The 21656-nt window shown below is 38.0% G+C and overlaps 1 protein-coding gene across 13 annotated transcripts in view; it reads right to left on the minus strand.

Moving 5' to 3' along the window:
• The window catches only part of ATG10 (autophagy related 10), a 223133-nt gene that overhangs the window by 200838 nt on the left and 639 nt on the right, over positions 1 to 21656 (minus strand). For 3 of the 13 annotated variants that reach the window (XR_012015110.1, XR_012015115.1, XR_012015107.1), the window contains exons 1-2: positions 21377 to 21608; positions 9945 to 10064 (exon numbers count right to left, since the gene is read on the minus strand). Coding sequence is in view for 6 of the 13 variants with exons in the window: in XM_072793226.1 (XP_072649327.1) it covers positions 9945 to 10052 (108 nt within the window). In the remaining 7 variants the exon portion in view is untranslated. Of the gene's footprint in view, positions 1 to 6064; positions 6174 to 9944; positions 10067 to 15899; positions 19133 to 19524; positions 21179 to 21376; positions 21619 to 21656 lie in introns of those variants that run through there. The other 10 variants (XM_072793281.1, XM_072793242.1, XM_072793207.1 and 7 more) reach the window with 8 other exon arrangements.

A 21656-nucleotide genomic window follows, 5' to 3' on the forward strand; every position in this document is an offset into this window, starting at 1 on the left:
GTAAAACAAGAATACATTTGATTGCTGCTATAGCACACAATTTATTCTGGAAATTGTAACTCATATGATCAAAAAGAAGCCCTAAATACTGGAAAAGAAACCATATTTTCACTATGTCAGATGACATGGAAAGCATGAAATAATTATTTTTAAAAGTACTAGAAGTAAAAGACGGTTCATTTAGGTAACCAGTTTCAAAAGATACCTAACAAAATCAATCTTTAAAGTGGAAACTTATCAGGGTACCTTGATTATGGCAGCTCCATAATTAAGCAAATGACTCTTAATTTTGTCCCAGATCATGATCTCAGGATTGTAAGATTGAGCTCTGCTTTGGGCTCTGTGCTGGGGGTGTGGAGCCTGCTTGAGATTCTCTCTCCCCTCTTCCTCTACTCCTTCCCTCCCCACCCCTCTCTCTCACATTCTCTTAAAAAATATTAAAATTAAAAAAAAAATAAAGTGAAAACTTACTTTTTTCCTAAAAGGTAAGACAATGTTATAGACATGTAATTAAACTCTAAATTTATAAATTTAAAAGAATAATCATTAAAATCCCAATTGGGAAATACACATATGAGGGAAATTCACCAAAACAACTACAATCGTACTAGAGTATGATTTTTGATTATTTTTTCTCTATATTTTTACAAATATCCATGATCATAATAATATTGTCTATAGTTGAAGGCCTTTTCCAAGGCCTTGGAAATAAGCATTTTTCAAGTTCAAGTTAAAAATAACTCATAATAGGTCAGAGCAAAAAGGTAAATTATTTAAAGGGAGAGAATGGCTCTCCAGACAGCAAGATTTGACTGTAAGCTGATGGCAACCAAAAGAGACTGGTCAGTCATTAAAACTTAAAAAAGAGAGAGAGATCAGTGAAGGAAGCATTGGCAATGTCCACTGCACAGTTCAAGAGAGAAATTCTTACCCTACAAATCTAAAATTGCAACTTCTCAATGGTAAGACTACCCCTATTGCAGAGCAAGATATATGCCACTCTCAGATTATGCCATTAAATATCTCAGTTATATAGCTATAGATGAGAATTTGTGCTTATTCTTTGCTTATACAATTGTGACTGGCCTATCCACAAAACAAAAATGAGTCATCGGGCAGTCCAGGTGGCTCAGCGGTTTAGCGCCACCTTTGGCCCAGGGCCTGATCCTGAAGACCCAGGATGGAGTCCCACATCGGGCTCCCTGCATGGAGCCTGCTTCTCTCTCTGCCTGTGTCTCTGCCTCTCTCTCCCTGTGTCTCTCATGAATAAATAAATAAAATCTTAAAAAAAAGAAAAAAAAAAAAGAATCATCATGACAGGAGAACTCCAGTTTACTTGACAATTCTATTTATTATAAATTAATAAATTAGATTCTATATACACTCCTCCCCCACAATATATATATGAACTTTAGAATTTGAGGGTAAGATCTTGGGCTTCATGAACTCACCACTATAAAGATAACTCTCCACAAGGCTTTTGAAAATACAGCCTACCATCTTTCCCAGTAAACCCAAATATCACTGTTAACTGAGAAGGTGCTTTAATTGTTAAACATGCACAATTACTATCACTATCTAAATTTTAATTTATAAATTTTTAAAGTATTATAGCTTTTCTTTCTTTGATACTCTTGATAATCTTTAAAGTGATGTTAAAAATTCACAAGTGATACAACCTGTTCTTCTTGAAATGATTGCTTAAGATTTGCATATGCTTAAGTGACAAATCATATCATAACACACAATAAATTATGAATGAAAAATCTAGTGTAACTGACTATGATTCAATGTTTATTACAAAAACACAGCATGCTGCTCCAAGTGTAATTTTCTTCTAATCTCCAAAGATAAACTAAAAAAAAAAAAAATCTACTTTAGTCTAATCAAGAGATTATACCAATACAATATATTTAATCTTTATCTAGTGACATTTGAGCCCAGAAATAATATTTCATTAACTCAGAGTGGATGGCTGAAACAAATACAGCATTACACCAAAATGTAATAGAAGTAACATGCTCACAACTTCCCTAAAAATGATAATATAGTAATAATTTATTTTAAATAAGCTGAGGAAAAAGAAGAAAAGCAAAACTTAAGTATTTCAAACCAACAAATGTGGTTATTTGTTACTCACATAAAGCAACATGGTATCTAAGAAACCTGTGAAAACCTGTGAAGAGCTATTACATATCTCTCACTTGAAAAAAAAAAAAACCTGTGAAAAATGTCTATTTCTTTTAGTAAACCTTAAAATTGTCATTTAACTTTAGCAGAGAATCTATCTAAGCATACTGTGTACACAGTTCTGGAACTTGGTTGCACAATAATATGAATGTACTTTACTGAACTGTAGATTAAAAATGATTAAAATGGTAAATTATATGTTGTGTGTTTTTTACCACAATTTTAAAATATTCTAGTTACTTATTTATTTGGGAGAGAGAGTGAGTGCACAAGCATGGGGTTTGGGGCAGAGAGAGAGAAAGAAGCACACTCCCAGGACCCAGAAATCATGACCTGAGCCATAGTCAGACGCTTAACCAACTAAGTCACCCAGGTGCCCAGTCATAGTTTTATTTTATTTGTAAAGATTTTATTTATTTGACAGATAGAGAGAGCATGAGAAGGCGGAGGGGCAGAGAGAGAAGCGGACTCTCTGTTAAGCAGCAGCCTGATGTGGGACTTGACCCCAGGACCCTGGGATTATGACCTGAGCCAAAAGCAGATGCTTAACCGAATGAGCCACCAAGGTACCCAGCCGTAATTTTAAAAATAAATCTAAAACTTTTAGAAGTTTTAAAAATGTAGAAATAATGTCTTTTGAATCTTTTTCTGAGTTCATTCATTAATTTTAATATATAATGAGAAATAAATTTAGGTACTGATTTGAAGTACTGATAATTTTAAGATTGGGGGGGAAATGAAAGCCATGTTAATTAAATTGAGATATGTCATTTTATATATGCTAGAGATGCTTTAAAACACTATGTACCTGGCTGTGAGTTGATAATTGTGGGGGCTAGGCGATAGGTACATGTGAATTCATTACCCTATTTTCTTTACTTTTGTACCCTTGAAATTTTTTTATAAGACATTAAAAATAGGGACACCTGGATGGCTCAGTCAGTTAAGCATCTACCTTCGGCTCAGGTCATGATCCCAGGGTCCTGGGACAGAGCTCCGCATCAGGCTCCTTGCTCAGCAGGGAGCCTGCTTCTCTCTCTCCCTCTGCCTGCAGCACCACCTACTTCTGCTCTCTCTCTGTCAAATAAATAAAATCTTCAAAGAAAAAAAAAAAAAGACAAGACAAGACATTAAAAATAAGGACATCTGTGCAAATAAGCAAAGTGTGAAATTCAGGAGGGCAGCAGATTGATGTGAAGGACAAGGTGGGTTTTCTACCAAGCCACAGTTAGAAGATGGCATAAAGTAAAATACAGAAATATTTTACAATCTATTTTTAAAAATATGAATTTGATATAATTAGAATAATGTTGAAGGATTTTTAGGAAAAGTAATGTGAATTTAACCAGAAAGACTACTAAAAGGAAAAAATGTAAAAATCAATTTAAATTTCTAAGAATAAAATGAAATTGTAAAGTTTTACTCTGTCTAAATTAGGAAATAAGCCCTTTCAATCAGCTGTTCCTAAGCTGTAAAGAAAGTAATCAAAATATTTCTGGTGTGTTGCTATGTAAGTTTCAAAATATAATCAAGTAGGTTTAACTAACGATAGAATTAATTGGGGGGGGGCTTTAATTCTTCTTTAACAATAACATACAAATAATCTAGTATTAACTGTATAAAATCCAATCTCAAGATTTGTATACTATTTCATTTACAATATCTAAGTATCTCTCTTCCTATTTTTGCTATACAAAGGTGAGAGAAAAAAATTGAAAACCGATAGGAAATTATTTTGTTTTATCAATAACCTATGAAAAGTCAAATCACAGGACTGAGCTCCTAAACTAATGTATTCATATCTAGTAGGTAAAAACAAAAAAAACAAAAAATTTAGAAGGCAAGTTGTTCTGAACTATTAAACTCTGCACAAATCACCGAAGGAGATCTAAACCTAAAATAAGAACATTTGTAATTATTAATGAACTCTGTGGTAAAGAGTAAATTATGACAAGATAGAAGAAAAGGAAGCATGTGTAAAATACACAAAAGACAATACTATCAAATTCAAACCTATATATATATTACCCATATTCAGTACATAACAAGATTTTGCCACATTTCCATCTCCTATCCCTGATTTTTTTTTTATTTTGTTAAGCTAAATTGGTGTCACTTTATACTTTTACTCCATAATCAAATATCCCTAGTTGTCTTTAAAAAGATCCTTTTACAGTTGATTTGTTTGAGTCAGGATCCAAATAAGGTTCACAAATTACATTAGGTTACGTCTCTTGAATTTCTTTTAACCTAGAGTAGTGCTGCTCAAAATATGGTCTGAACTGCTGCCAGTTCAAGAACTAATTGTTGTCAGTCCAAAAACTGTCACCGATCCTCAAAAGGTCAATATGATAAATTCAGAAAAGAAACATAAGGACTTAGAAACTTTCATACAAAACATCCAAGTGCATGGTCAGTGGACCTATGACCCTGAATCAGCCTGCTGGTCATCATCCTCCCATTTTGACTCACATATAACCTGAGCTGCACACTGGTCCCCTCTGCCCAGAAAGGATTTTTTTTTTTTTAAGAGAGTCGGGAACAGGGGGCAGGTGCAGAGGGAGAGAGAGAGAGAATCTATGTATTTTTTTAAGATTTTATTTATTTATTCATGAGAGACACAGAGAGAGGGAGAGACAGACAGGGCGAGAAGCAGACTCCCTGAGGGAAGCCTGATGTGAGACTCAATCCCAGGACGCCGGGACCATGACCTGAGCCAAAGGCAGACACTCAACCACTGAGTCACCCAGGCATCCCAGGAGAGACAACCTAAAGCAGGCTCCACACTCAGCACAGAGCCCAACACGGGACTAGATATTACGACCCTGAGATTATGACCTGAGCCAAAATCAAGAGTCAGACACTTAACTGAGCCACCCAGGCACTCCCAGAAAGGTTATTTTACAAACAAAACTACCTTGGTCCTCAATAACAGATAGAGGTGCAATCCTCTCCTCATGTCTTTACCTAACCATTAACTTTTTAAGTAAATTGGGTCAGTAGATCTGTAGATTTCTGTATTTCTCTATTTGTTTCCTGTGGTATCAATTAACTTGGTTCTCTATCACTTGACTTCCTAATTGATTCTATTCAGGCTCAACATTTCGGGCAAGAGTATTTCATGGATAATGCTCTGTGATTTCTGTTATAAAACTTGAGCAACTATATATTATCTAGATGTACTATTTTTAGTAATACCATGATTAATCAGTAGGTTCAGGTGATGATAGTTAAATCTCTTCTTTGTAAATTCCCCATCAACCTTTTACCTAATAGTTTCATCCACTGATTACTGTCACCTAATTCATTTCATTAGGGATTGAAAAGTAGTGATTTTCTAATTCTACCATCCTTTCTACATTTATTAGATGGATTTCTGGGGGGAAAAGTTCCCTTATCAAATTAGTATATTTAGTTACCATGAAACACAGATAATACAGGAAAGGTAAGGTAAATGCTTATTTCTTTCCTTTTGACTAACAATTTTCAAATCAAAAATATTCAATGAGTTAGGTTTGGAGACCCTTCTACTCCACTCTATCCTGTATTTGTTATTCTCTCTCTCTCTCTCTCTCTCTCTCTCTCACATTATGAACTGTGGGTTTTTAAGATACTTGTATTTCAGAGGTGCCTGGATGGCTCAGTCAGTTAAGTGGCTGCTTTCAGCTCAGGTCCTGATACCAGGATCCTAGGATGGAGCCCTGCATTGGGCTCCCTGCTCAGCATGGAATCCATTTTTCCCTCTCCCTCTGCCCCTCCCCACCACCCTACCCCCTCTGGCTCATGCTCTCTTTCCCTCAAATAAATAAATAATATCTAAAAAAAAAAAAAAATACTTGTATTTCAAGCAATTGCATTCATCATTATTTGCTACCTTTTGCTCTTCTTCTTATCCTGAAGGACTCAGAATAATACACCAAAGACCAGCACATTATATTTGATGCTAAATAGTTTTTCAGTATTTTCTGAAAAAAAAGAAAAAACTAAATTTCACTTATAGCATTATTTCTACAATAAAAGACATTGAAAATTTCAAACAACCAACTACAAATCATTACCATAATACGACTTTCCATGTGTCAGAAACTGTACTAAATTCTTTGAATGTAAATCCCATTTAATCTACACAACTACCAAACTGTATGATGGGTATTATTTTTATTCCTATTTTACAGGTAAAGAAAATGAAGTTTGGGGACCTTAAGTCTCTAAGTCCAAAATCCAGCTGGTAAATGCTAGAACAAGGATTTGTAGCCATGTCTAACTCTGAAGTCCATGATCTTAATGAATATCTTTACTATCTGACAGACCATTCTGTTAAACAATGGCTCTCAACAAGAGTATACCACCTTCCTGAGGGGTATTTATAAACAAATCTGAATGTGTGATTGATAACATGTGACTCTTTAAAGGAGGCTCTATATATAGGAATAAACAAGATCCTTTTTAAAAATAACTTTCAGGAAAAAAAAATAACTTTCAAGGGCAGAGGGAGGCACTACAAGGTCTGCAAGCAACCTTTTAAGGGTAATACATTCACTCTCTTGACTACAGTGAAGGTTCATAGGTCTCTCTATACACGTCAAAACATCAAACTGTGCACTGTGCAGCACTGTTGTTTCCCAATTATGTCTCAAGATAACTATTTTTTAATAAAATAAAATAAATTTCTGGAGCCTATAAAGTAAAACAACGGTATAGGTATTCTCTCTAAACAGTCCCACAAAAAGATTGAGATAAAGACTGAGGTTTGTAGGGAGTAAGCAAGTGACTGATTCATAATTTCCTTCGCAAAAGTGGTACAGCATGTGCAGAAATTAAGTGGCAAAAATACTAACCTCTCAAATTTCAGAAGAGAGGTATCTGCTTTGCTGACAGCCCCCTTTACTAATTCAGATCAATAGTGTGCACTGAGGTAGCGCTTGGTAAGAAACCACAGTCATATCACACACACACACACACACACACATCTCAACCCAGAAATCATCAATTAGCCACTCATACTCCCATATTATATACCATTAGCATGTTGGGTTTGGTCCTATTTTTGAAAACTCTTATTAATTAGTCACCAATATTCGAAAATTTAGAGATTTCTCCCCCCAAAATATTTTACTTTTCTTAAAAGGTCTGGTAACCCTTGGGTCCATGTTCCTAAGCTGGTAAGAAGACAAACACTCTGCTTAGCCACAGGCCTTAGGACTCAGTGTCCATATTGTCTTGTACCCAGCAGCTTGATCCGTTTATGTTACCATGCCTGGACTCCAAGGCTTTTGAGTCTGTAGTCCTTGCCCTAAGGTTACAAAGATTTTCCCCAGTGTTTTGTTTTGTTTTGGTACTATCTATGGGCTCATCCCCACATTAAAAAAACAAAACAAAACAATAACAACAACAATAACAACAACAAAAAACCTGTCCTTAATTAGAGGTACAATTCTAACTCTGCAGGGTAGGTAGTTTTCCTAACTCAGCAGGCAGTGGCAACAAATACCAAACCAGACATAGCCATATCCATCCCTGAGGCACCAGCCAGACAAGAATAAAAACAAATCCTGGGGGGATCCCTGGGTGGCGCAGCGGTTTGGCGCCTGCCTTTGGCCCAGGGCGCGATCCTGGAGACCTGGGATCGAATCCCACATCGGGCTCCCGGTGCATGGAGCCTGCTTCTCCCTCTGCCTGTGTCTCTGCCTCTCTCTCTCTCTCTCTCTCTCTCTGTGACTATCATAAATAAATAAAAATTAAAAAAATTAAAAAAAAAATAAAAAACAAATCCTGGAAACTAGTTCTTGGCACACTAGTTTCAACAAATTCAGTGAAGAAATTTTTTTTAAGATTTTATTTATTTATTCATCCAAGACAGAGGCGGAGACATAGGAAGAGAGAGAAGCAGGCTCCATGCGGGGAGTTGAATGTGGGACTCAATCCCAGGACTCCAGGATCACGCCCTAAACTGAAGGCAGATGCTCAACCACTGAGCCACCTAGGCGTCCCCAAGTGAAGAAATTTCTAACAGATATTTTTATTATTTAATGAATCTCTCTCCTGGAGACCTTCCCCAGCACCCTCCAATGTGTGTGCACGCGCGCGCGCAAACACACACACACACACACACACACACACAGTCTCAGCTCCCTCCCTAACCTTCTCCTCCCCTATTCTACTAGATCACTGAAATGGTAACTGGAGTATCTATTACTCTAGCTCCAGTTTAAGACAAAAGAAAATTCCTTGGGGTATCTGGGTGGCTCAGTGGTTAAGCATCTGCCTTTGGCTCAGGTAGTGATCCCAGGGTCTCGGGCTCCCTGCATGGAGCCTGCTTCTCCCTCTGCCTGTGTCTCTGCCTCTCTCTCTCTGTGTCTCCCATGAATAAATAAAATCTTTTTTTAAAAAAAAAAGAATAACCATATAAATTATTACAAGTCAAAAGAGATCAGAAACCTACATTCTTTCAATGAATTAACAGCCAATATACATTTTTTTTTAATCATTATATATCAGGGGATCCCTGGGTGGCTTAGTGGTTTAGCGCCTGCCTTCAGCCCAGGGCGTGATCCTAGAGACCCAGAATCGAGTCCCACGTCGGGCTCCCTGCATGGAGCCTGCTTCTCCCTCTGCCTGTGTCTCTGCCTCTCTCTCTCTCTCTCAATCTCTGTGTCTCTAATGAATAAATAAATAAAATCTTTAAAAAAAATCATTCTATATCAGAAACATTGATATTAAGTTTCGATGAAGACAATAAAAGATAAATAAAAACTCAAACATAATAGCAAACAAAATCATAAAACACTCGGGAAAAAGCTTAATAAAAGGTGCTAATAATAAAGTCATGTTATCCTGGAGCAGGAGATACCATAGGGGCTTATGAACTGTCCAACCACTAACTTAAAGAGTGGGGCTGGTGTCTCCCATGATACCCTCTGAACCTCACCCCCATGATAGCTTAGCTGGCACAAAAGAGAAATCATGGCCTCTCTCTCCAGTGACACTGTGGATCAGATCAAGACCTGCATTTCCCTGGCTTAGCTCTGAATCAAGGAATCAGCTCAAAACTATTCACATATCTCAGAGTTCATATAGCAAACAGAGCCAATAAGCAGAAAATTGGGAATTACCACTTTTTTAGGAATCTGATTAAGACATCACATAGAGAAAATTTATCCTTTCAGAAAATTATCTCAAGGAACTTTTAAAGAGATTTTTGCAGGGAATCTTACTAAGTGTATGTGTGGAAAGAGATAAATCCATAGGCCTTTTATATTATTATTATTACTGAATAGAACCAAAAGAAAGAATGCTTTGGAATGTGTTTACATTATTAAGAAATTCTCAATTAATTCATTTTTTAATATTTCAGAATTTGTGGTTGTTTGACTATAGTTTGGTTTCAGGATTATCTTTCCACTCTCTGGACAAAAGTACTTTCCTAAGAAAATTAATAGTGTAAATAAATGGTTTGAAGCACCACAGAAGCATCTGTTTACATTCAGATAATTAATATGCTAAGCATTCTTATCTATTAAATTAAAGCAGGTCACCTAAGGACTTTTCTAGATAATACTTCATTAGCCTAATTATAATGAGTATATATAGTTGAAACAATAAAATGGACATCTGTTTTAAAATATTCTTCAATTTAAGCCTTTTACTAAATCAAACTAGCTTTCACACATTAGTTTCAATTACTGAGGTTTTATATGGCCAAAAAAAAAAAAAAAACCTTCATTAAAATAGAAAATAAAAATTTCTGTTCTTACCTTTGAAGTTCTCCATTCCCAACCATCACCTATCTGCTGTGAATGTTTAATGAATTCTGCACAAAAATGCTGGAATGTTTTTTCTCCAAAGAACTCATCTTCTTCCATATTAAATGATAACTGCAATATAAAAACTAAGTATAAGCATCAGCTGTAGAATGAATGCTAAAAGGAATTCTGCTAAATCACTTACTTCTTTAAACAAACCAAAATTTGGGACGTAGAATGGAAAATATACTCAGAGCCATGCCAAAAAAGCACTGTTTCCATCATTCTCACTCTATCCCCATTTTTTAATCAGAAAGAAAAAGTGATCAACATGAAAACTTAAAACCTAGATTTATAACAAATACACATCTACAGTTCAAAAAGTTAAATATATCCATAAATTTAGTTTCCAGAGCTTAATCTTATCTCACTTCTTCTAAGCTAATGCTTCCAAACAATCTCCTCAGAGCGTCCTTCTCTATTTTCTACCTTACTTAGCTTTTATATAGACAGTATGGCAGTGCTTAGTAGAGCTGAGCTGTTCTTCACACATTTTTAGAGTTCAACTCACTAACAATTGATGCTCTAAAGTCTGAAAGTTTTGTTTTTCAAGGTGTAAGATTATGATCACCTAAGTAATTACCTACTCTATCAAAATCCACAAATGTAACAAATCAAGCAATAACCACATATGTGTTAATATATAAATCTGTCCAAAACATGAACCACTATTTATAAAAAGAGAATTTAGAACTAGAAGGAAACTGATAGATTATGTAGTTCAAGACCCTTAATAAGAAAAGTTAAACCAAGTGAATTCCCACATTCTCCTCATTGGTGATAAGCACCATTAGGAAAACTAGCACTTGTTGATCACTTACTTTGTCAAGCACCCTGCTAAACACTTTACATACCCATTTAATCTTCACACAACCCAAAGACAGTTGTTATCTCCATTTCCCAAATGAATAAGAAAAAAGTAATCTGCTCAAGAAATGCAAATAAGAAAGGATTCAAACGCCTATTTGGTTCCTCAGCCAATGATTTGTCTATACTAGTTGATTTTCAGTCCAGTGTTCTTTCCAATTACTGAAATTTAGTAAGACATACAGAAATTTGTTTTTTCACCAATAAACAAATACTGAATATTTACACTAGGTTCTTTGCAGGTGAAGGTTAGATATACAATTTTTTTAAAAGATTATAAATTTATATATATATAGTCCTTGCCTTGTAAGAGCTCACATTGTAATGAAGGGACATAAGCAATAAAAGTCATTACAGCAGAAACTCTCTTAACCAACCCCCATTCAACCAACATGCCAGGTTAACTGACATAATATCCATTCCCTTGGTAAACATTGATGTCTACAACATTCTGATCATGAAGTACCTCTGCTCCCATCAGTTTAGTTTAAGTTCAAAACCACATCTGTATATTATAAATACACACTTTAATTAAATGCTATACAAACCAAACCAACAAAACACAAGTAAAAAAGAAAAACTGTTATTTCTATGACTTAATGCCTTGGAAAGACTTTATAAAGGTAAGTCTCTATAAGAAAAACAAACTATTATTGAAGTAGGCATGGACAATGCAACTGAAAAGAATGGTGGGGGTGAAAAAACATACAAACCTAGGATTCCATGCTCAGATTACTACAAAAACGGCTTAAGAAATCTAGAGAAAGGGAAAATCTAGAAAACGCATTCTGCACTCAGTGTATTCATGAAGGAACAATGAATTCCATTCAAGTACCCATCTCTACAAAAATCCCTTGACCATACATGAGACAACTGACAAATGTATTTCCGTTCTGAGTCGAAATAAAATGTTTCATGTATACATGAATTTTTTTTAACTCTTGCTTTAATCAACTGTTTCAATTAATTGCTCAACTCGCAATCCTGACAGCATTGGAAAACAGGACTTCTATTTAAAGTATATACAAATGATGGAGTCCCTTACAAAGAGGGGATGGTGTGGGAGGGTGTGTGGGGTGGGCGTGAAGATGAATCTTTAAGGTATATAAGAGTTTTTGTAGCACAGATTGTCAGTTGGTGAAGCACAAGGGTTAGAACAGTGGTCCAAGCAGGGAGGATGGTATGAACAAAGGCAAGTTAGGGTGAAGAGAATTCTAAGTCCGATCTCACAAACATGATGCAGAAAATGTAAGGTGATGATAGAGATAGTCCAGTCACATTCAAGTTAAACTTGTCTGCCCTCTATTGGAGCAGAATGGCAGAGGAAAGGCTTCAAGGATACAAGATTGAAAAGTTTATAAACTTCTTGAAGGGAGACTTATGTGCCACTCAAGAGTTTGGACTGGAAGGCTCTGATTACCTTTAGCAATAGTCAGCTCCCCAGGGACAAGAACCCGCAGGGAGCCGAACTGAACACATGCAAAGTTCAGGTTTTGCTGGGTTGATTCAACAGAAGGATAAGGGGAGAAGAAGGAATAAAATATGTTCATGAGAAAAGCTCAGAGTTCCAGATGAGGTACGAAAGGAAAGATATCAAGAGAAGGTTGAAGTGGCTGGGAAAACATGGTGGTATCAAAGAATATTAGATATCCACAACAGCTAAGAACAACTGTAGCAAAAGGAAAGAGAGAAGACCAAGAAGACACTGAGACTTTAGAACTTTACGAGGTCTTAGCAAGTATGTAAAGTAACTTACAGAAAAAGGTCACTGCAGCTCAGGAAGTTTAGAAAACTGTGAGGCTTGTGTTTGCTGTTTTCCACGTGGATGCTGAAGTCACTTAGAATTATCTGGAGAGTTGGTGGGGGTAGAGAGCTCTTTAATGAAGACGGAAGATCAAATGAGAGATTTGTAAATGACAAGGGACAAATGGTAGAAGATGGAAGAACACAGAGATGGTAAGTGATACACTATATATAATGTTGAATCCATCAAGAAGAATCACTAATAAACTAACAGAAGTGGTCCTGATGAGCCAAAACACAGTCTTGGATTCCTTCTCAAGATGGTACTAAAAGCAGCCACTACCAGTGAATAGGAAAAGTAGGTGAGGAAAAAACCCAGCTCACTATATCTGGTAGACCTGAATTTCATATGATAAGAAATTCCTCAAAAGATCTTCAAAGGAGTCCCAAAGGAGCAGGGATAATTACACCAAAGCCAGAGAAGCAGTGGCCTAAAACTGGCTCTGGGGAAGTGGGCTACCAGCAATCTCCATACCCTAAAATTTGCAGGGTGGAGGAAGGAGCAGCTTCCACTCAAAGAGTTTCAGTTTTTATTTGCTGTTTTTTGTTTCAAAGCCAAGTTTCCTTTAAAACTAGTTAGTGGAGCACAGACCTGTGAAGATGTTAACACCCTGTGAGATATAAGTGTGGAAACTGATCCATACTATATCTCCCTGCCCCCCACCCAATCCTGGGGATTCACATGTTGTGATGGGGAAACCATTAATTCAGGGTTTCCTGTCTCTTTTGACCAGAAAATTCTTTTTCTAAAAGCACTTAACTTACTCCACAGAATGTAGTAAAGACAATAATGGGTTAAGGATTTAGATAAGTTTGTTTACTAGGGATGTGTGCTCCTGAGCTCACAATGGAAAATCTGAGAGGGTAGGAAAACAGTGGGAGAACAGATTTGGGAAAAGAAAGCACCAAGTACAGGAATATAAGTATGTAAGAGATAATGACTCAGGGAGTCATCAAATGCTTCAGGTATGTGAAAGAGGTCTCCGGGTTATACACCAAATCCTGGTTAAGGTGCTTCAGTGCAGACACAAGTTGAGAAAGTAACATCTAAGAAAACACTAAAAGGAAGAACAGAAGCTAACTCAGCAAAGGAGGAAGGCAAAGGAATAGAATGTACACAAATCTGAATATAAGGGAAGGTCAGGTAATTAAAGAACTCTTGCTTGACTGAAACACAGAGGTAGAGGATGGGTACTGGGAGAGCTCCTGCTGAAGAGGACAAGAGGGCCTGCTAGCCTGAGGCCTCAGAAAGGTTTTGACAGTGGGAGTAAACAGATCAGATTTGCATTCTGGTTTCCAGTGGAGACTACAGGTCTTGCCTGACTAGATGAACATCCAAGAAAAGTCTCTTGCAACAATCCAGGAAAGACAAAATGAAGCCAAAAAGAGCCAAAGTTTGGAAATAGGGTAGAAGAGGGAGAGATTCAAAAGACATTTTGGTAGTGTACTCATTACAACTGGTGGATCTTGGTATGTGAGGATCTGTGAGAGAAAAGATTCAGGAAAGATTCCCCACTCTTTGCCGTAGGTGGTGGTACACTGAGCGAGAACAGGTTTGGGGAGTGAGATGGATTTAAATTAATCACACTGACTTTGAGTTTGAAATGCCTGTGGAATAACCATGTGAAGAGAATCTAGCAGTCATTTTGAGATGGATCTGGAACTCAGAAAGAAAAAGAAATCGGGGCCGGAAATATTGATTCTAAATCAACATCATATAGATAACAGAACACATTTGATCACTCAGGGAAAGGATACAGAAATTAAACAGGAAGACCAAAATGGAGCAGTCAGAAAATTAGTTTTTCTACCTTTATAATGACCCTGACATAAATTGAGAGATATTAAATCAAATTGAGAGAAATTGAATTTAATTCATAAAAAAATACTAATACATCTTGGCATATTTTATCAATTCCAAACAAACCCTTACTTAACAACAAAATTGAACTAAAGTAAAAACATTTCATCCCCTGAGCTCCCCGGTTACTTGAGGTTTACTGAACCATTCAAAATGTTAGTCGAAACATAAAATTTCACTCAATAGCCATAGTTTATCTAATTAACAGCACTGTGCCACTAGCAAGATGACAGCACATCAAAGCACTAATTAATATTTGGTTGAATACTTATAAAATTATCTAAGGACTGAGCTTTGCTGAAGGATGTTACATATAATAATACAAACACTTATGGCTTGATTACAAAATTAGGAACTCTATTATATTAAAATGATATCCATCTCAGTTTGAATCATCGTAATATGCCATAATGAAATATCACTGAATAATTATTGTCTCTTTGCTCAAATAAGAATATTTCAACTCATTAAAAATGAAAATATAATACAATCAACATTTTCGTATGTACTTTTCAATATATGACACAATATATAACACTCCTTGGTCCTCTACCAAATTCACAGACTAGTAGAGGCAGAAATTAGAATATTAAAACTTCCTACTATGAGATGGCTAAAATTATGGTCAAAAATGGAAATAACCACAATGGTAGTTTAGTTATCAAAAATGGCAAGAATTTATTTTGCAAATCTAAAACCCTTAGACATATGAACAGCTTCTGTTTCCAGATTTATGCTCTCTCAAATAAAATCTAAAAAAATAAAATAAAAACTAGAGTTTAGCTCTAAGACTAGACTGTATGAAGCTTATACTGCTGCTACTATTAAAAAAAACAAAAACAAAAACAGTAAATTCTAACACTATAGTCACTGTTCAAAATATCCTTTTTTGTTAAAATCAATTTTTTTTCACTACCATTCTCCCCTTTTTGTATGTGCTTTTTAATCTAATGTGTGGGGAACTGATTTTTTGTGTTTATTTAATTTTGTTTTATTTTATCTTATTTTATGTCTGAAACATTTCTTTTGATGAACCAAAAATCAATGTACATCAGAATCACAGCGAGACTAAAACACTTACAGAAATATAAATTTCCCCAGATCATTTACCAGAAAAATGTGATTACCACAGAATACACTATGAATACCTTTAAATATTAAAGATAATTTTTAACTAATAAAAGTAAGCAACTTCCTCTGTATTTGTCCCTCCCTGTAACAATTCCACATTATTATTATAAATTTACATTTAGACTCTTTCCTAAAAAAAAAAAAAAGAAAAAAAAAAGAAAAACATGCAATTACTAGCTAAGGAAGTAAACTGAACCCGATATCTTTATGAGAATTTGGCTTATATTCATTTAGATATCACTTACCTAGTAGGGCCCTTGGACAGTGGTCCTCAAATTTCAGAGAGCAAAGAAGCAGCCAGGGTACAAATTCAAATGTGGAATCTAAGGCCTAGGCCAGAGAGATTACTTGATTCTGAAGTCCCCCAAATAAACATGTATAATTAGCACCAGAGATACTTTTCAAGAAGAACCACGCTAGTAAAGTGAGACAAAAAATGGATTGTTTTGATAGGGCTAGTGAGTGACCTGATTTCAAGGCATTTGACAGCCTGGATGGGCACAGCAGGGATAGATGGACTGAGCAATCTAATTAATAGCACAGGAAAGCAGCAAAAGAGAGAAAGTTTGGTTCAGTCTTGACAGCAACTAACCAGTAAGCTCGGTACTCCCTCCTTGCCTTGCCAGTGAAATATATATCCCAAGTAAAGTTTAAATGAGATACAACATTATACCTGGACTGAAACTAAAGAATCTTAATTGGTAGCTGGATGCTTGCTGTGGCCTCTGCAGCAGGAGATCCAGGTAGGAAGACTGTAAGTCATCTCACTCTACCTCATTCTATATTTCCTTTAAAAAAAAAAAAAAAAAAAACCTACCCTCAGGAGCCCCATCCACTATTGACTTCCAAGCCCACTGCTAACCCTCCTTCAAGGCAGTTGTCTCACAATAATAAAATGTTTGTGGCCAGCAGTGGAAGGCGACATCAAGTAGAGCACTGTATACTACAAGGTAAGGTCAGCAATAGGAGGCTGTGGGAACAGCACAACCCTCAAGAGTACAGTCTCACCACTGCCACTTTCCCTGTAAAAACTCAAAAAACTATAAACCATTTCAAATCACACAGACACACTCCCCTTGTTATAGTCACAGGATTGAAAAACAACAGCAAAGGGAAGACCTCTTCTGAGAACAGAAAGATCTACCATTCATAAATTTGGTTGAATCTTTCAACCTATTCTCCTACCTCACACGTAGATGGAAAGTCCATCAGCACCTAGAGGAAGTGAGAGCGATGCAGAGCGCTTGCTCACTCTGACAAGCGTGAACAGTACCATTCCTATACAAGTCCCTCTTCTGTTGAGGTAAGAAAATCAAAAACGTCAATAACAGTGTGGGACCATGACGATGCTCTTGAGCCATAGGCAAGAACACCACCACATAAAGGGAGAGAGAAAGCTTCCTTCTATAGTGGCCTTACGTTGGGAATCAGAAAAAAACTTGGAAATTATCAACTTTACATTCCCAATTGAAAAAGACAGAGGGAAAAAAAAATTTAAAAAAAGAAAGAAAAAGAGGGAAAGGAAAAACAAAGCCTCTAAAAGCAAGAAATGAGGTGGGAAACAACAGCTGAGAGCAAAAAAGAAACTGAATAAGAAAAAGTTGGAAGGGAATTCAAATATACAATAAGAGCAAAGATTTAAATTCTATATGAGAGGCAATAGAGAAAAGAACAGAAGCTAGAAAAAAAATCTAATTAGTATTTTAGCATATACGTGTGAGATGCTCTCCAAACACAGAAGAAAAAGGATCAAGAAGAAAACAAAGCATATTGATTGATAGAAGGACAAAGAATACAAATGCAATCTACAAGTAACTGGCATTTCTGAACTGGAATCATAAGCAAACATACCACTGAAAAATTATTCCTGAGCTGGGAGTGGGGGAGATCAAACATATTTACTCTTACAAATTGAGAGGATTCACTTTGTTTCTGAAAAAAACTGTTGAAAAAAAAAAAATATTATGCCTAGAGGTAGCCTAGTGGAATATCTTAATTAAAACAGAAAAAGAAAAAACAAAGATACAGACAGAAAAAAAAGAGTTTACATACAAAGGAACAAAAATTAGGGTAGCCTTAGCCATCTCCTTCACAGCAAGGAACACCAGAAGTCAACAGAGCAATGTCTAAACACCTGAGAATCTCTGATTATCAGTTTGTGTCTTAGCAACTATAACAGAGCTACATTACATAAAAGTTATAATGAATAAAAGAAAAAATATTTGTGAATTTATTTTATATATCTCTACCTCTCAATAGTACATTTCTTCAATTCAACATTCAAGCCTATTCACCAATTGGTCTTTTCCCATGCAAACAATGGATTTATACGGCTTAATCTTTCTGATACTAGTGTCATTATTTTTATAAGATTACCATATTTTTATATGAAACAAGATTTCGCTGCAAGCACGTAAGAGAAACTATTCCACAACTGGTGATGATTTCAGCTGATCCACCAATTTTCTTGTTACTTTTGGTTTTTGTGCGTGGTGGGGAGGGGCAGTTTAAGATGTATTTATTTAAGACAGAGAGACAGCACAAGCAGAAGGGACAGATGGGAGAGAGAGAATCTCAAGTAGACCCCCCTGACACGGGCCTCAACCCCAGGACCCTGAGATCATGACCTGAGCCAAAACCAAGAGCAGGATGCTTACCTTGAGGGGCTGTGCCACCCAGATGCCCCGTCTTGTTGCTTATGAATGGGACTTGAAGAACTAACTCTAGTCTACATGTATGCTAATGAGGCCAGAACCAGGAACTAATGGTGTATGAGTTTGGCCAAAGTCATTCAACAAACAAGAAGAGACCAAAAAAAGCAGTACTGTGTCAGAAGCTACAGACTCAGTACTACTCTGAAAATAGGTAATAGGGCAATATGTTTTTAAAATATACTACCAAGTGCCATTAAAAAATTTGCAGTTGGACACTTTTCAATGAAACAAACATTCCCTTTTTCTTCTAACAAAGTCTTCATTAAAAACTAGATTATTACTAAAAAACAAAAAACAAAAAACAAAAAACTAGATTAATGTCCTTTCTTATTTCCACAAGCTTTTACTCATTCACTTGGCACCTATAATATCCTAGCATATTGTTGCATGTGTCCTCATAGAAAGGAGTGTCAAATGTTTCCTAGGAAAATCAGAGACTAAAAGAGAGTCTGGAAAACTTGAATTCAGTTCTTCAATATGGTATGTGAATAAGGACTTACCAAGTGGAGACAAAGCCATGCCAAAAAGATGGAAAAACTCAACATAGGGCCTGAACAGAATTTGCTAAGTTTGGGGGCACCTGGGTGGCTCAGTGGGCTAGGCGCCTGCCTTCAGTTCAAGTCATGATCCCAAGGCCCCAAGATCAAGCCCCACCTCAGCCTCCCTACTCAGCAGGGCATCTGCTTCTGCCTCTGCCCCTCCCCCTGCCTGTGTGTGTTTGCATTTTCCCTCTAAGTAGATAAATGAAATCTTAAAAAAAAAAAAAAAAGTTTGCTAAGTTTTAAAAATAAAATGGCAATACTTGTGCATAAGCTGGGTAGTAAAGTACAGGCATATATGGTCCAATGACTCCCAACATTAAGAGGGACCATTCTCAAAGGGCATATCTGGAAATGAGTGAGATCATAGTGGGCCCATAACAAAAAGGAGAGGTTGTAATTGCTACTGCACTTCAGTGCTCAGGGACTGGGTACAACAAGCATCTTACAATGTATGAGGCAGCCCTATACACATGCCGGATGAGCTCCCCTTAAGAAACGCTGGAAAGTAGGCTGAACCTTAACAAAGTCTAGAAAACTGAACCATAGTGTAAGAAACACTAGCGTATCTTTGAAATCTGAGATCACTATCTGCATTTGACTCAATAAATATTTACTTCTAAGAAAGCTGTGTTTTTCCTGAGAAGTGGTATGCTTCCTTCTTTCCTTTGGCCACCATGAAGCTGAGAAATTCATCTATGTGGAGGTTGGCAAGTTGAAGGAAAGACGTCTACTGATGACCCTAAAACTCTAAAGAATTCCAGTTAAAGCAGTGGGCAGTAAGAAACCATTGCAGGTTCCTGAGCTAGTGTAGAGGCGATTTTGAAAGTTTTCTCCAAAGGCTATTACATGACGGTAATACGAAATACCTCTAACCTCAAAGCTAAACTCATAGGAAGTTATCTTCCTGGGTTCTGTAAACCTGTGAAATCAGTACTTCCGGGCCTGAGGTACTTAGAGGTGCCTCTGGTTTTGCACAGTTTTCAGCAACCTCTCCCTGACCCGGATGCTTCTAGGCAGGGTTGATTCTCCATTCCCCTACTTTCTAATAGTTTCATACCTAGTGGGCTTGGCCCCTGAAGACATTTGTTTTCAGCACGTAATCACTAAATAATCTCTAAGGCACTTTGTTGTTGTTATGGTTCCTGACTATATTTATTATTCAAACACTGCCTGACATTTTCCCTAAAGCGTTGCTTATCTTTCTCAGAAATTTGTAAGCATTAGGAACCGCTATCAAGCTATAATTTGTCACAAAACATTATGCCCAACTTGATTGTCTCACGATGTAGCAGTGTCTCCGTTAATGTTAAATAAAGGGGGAAAGGAAGTGGCCAAGGGAGAAGGTAAGGAGAAATAATCTAACAGTCTATCCATATCCAAATGAATCCAGTGTAGAACTACGAGGAATTGTTTCCACTAACTTCCTCAATCAAAACACCAACAATGATTTTTGATCCTTGTAATTACAATGCCTTAACTTGAATTTCTTAAGGGCTCAACGTTGCCTTTTTTGATCAGATTTTCATTTTGTAAATGTTTCCTTCTGTCCGTATTGGGACTCTTCCGAGGCGACAAGGGAAGGATTCTACTTGGGGTCCCACAATGCTGCCGGGTCCTACAGTGGGCCTGTTTCCCAATTCTGAGAAGTACCGACTTAAGCTTTTGCCCCCTGGAGACTGAGGCCACTGTGCAATCATAACTTTTTAAGTTATAAACATGATTCGCACAAAGCCAGCCTGTGGCAGAGATTTACTGGACTCATGATGAAGGAGCGAGCTGAATGGGGTCAAAATCTTAAAAATCAAAAATAAATAAAATCAAAATTTTGGCAATAGGGCAATGAAACCACAATCTTCGAGGGTATTTTTTTTTTCTCTCCCAGTCAGGAATAATTTGCATTTCCAGTTAAAAAATAACTAAGTGCTGGGCCTGAGCCCTGACCAACACAAAGTCGAGCCAGGGCACAGCGCCCTAGATGACGGATTCATCCGCAGGTGGGCCTCTCAGGCAGGCAGGGCTCCCTTCTCAACTATCCTGCTGCTTTTCCTCGATGTTTGTAAGCTTTGCCATCGCAGATGTTCGCGCCTCTAAATGAGTCGACTACGCCCCAATCCGTGATTTCAGCGCTACGCGTGGAGAGGTTATTCGGGAGACGCACGGCTGCCGGCTGTGAATGCCAGCCAGCCAGCCGGCCCTCCCTGATTCTCACGGAGTCCGAAACCCCTCCAAGTTGAGCGGGCCTGGGCGTCGGGGTCACCGCGGGTCACCGAGCAGCCTTTGTTCCCGGGTCCCCGCGGGCGCCGGGCCCGGTCAGCGCGACCCCGCCGCCCCGGCAGCCCGCTCCGGGGCCCCGCCTCCGGGTCTTTGTTCGGGGCTCGGGGCTGGCTGCCGGCCGGCGGCGGGAGGACCGTGCGGCGCGGGCGACGGGGGCCGACGGGGGCCGACGGGGGCCGCGCGAGTACTCACCCCGCTCCGCTCGGCCCCTGACCCCAACGCCGGCCTAGCGCAGGCGGGGCCGCGGGCTGGGGGAGGGGAGCCGGGGCGGTGCCCAGCGCTCTGCCAGCGGCCGTCCGGCCAGCGGGCCCGGGCGCGGGGTGACGGGCGGGCTCCCGGGGGCCACGGACGCCTCAGCACCGGACGGGAGCGAACGCGCCGACGGCCCCCAGCGGGCAGGCCCGGCCCTCCCTCCGCCACAGCCGCCGCGGCGACCGACGCGGAGCATGCGCACCTGCGCCTCCCGCGCCCC

Source organism: Canis lupus, chromosome 2, assembly GCF_048164855.1.
Source record: "Canis lupus baileyi chromosome 2, mCanLup2.hap1, whole genome shotgun sequence".
Taxonomy (NCBI): Eukaryota; Metazoa; Chordata; class Mammalia; order Carnivora; family Canidae; genus Canis; species Canis lupus.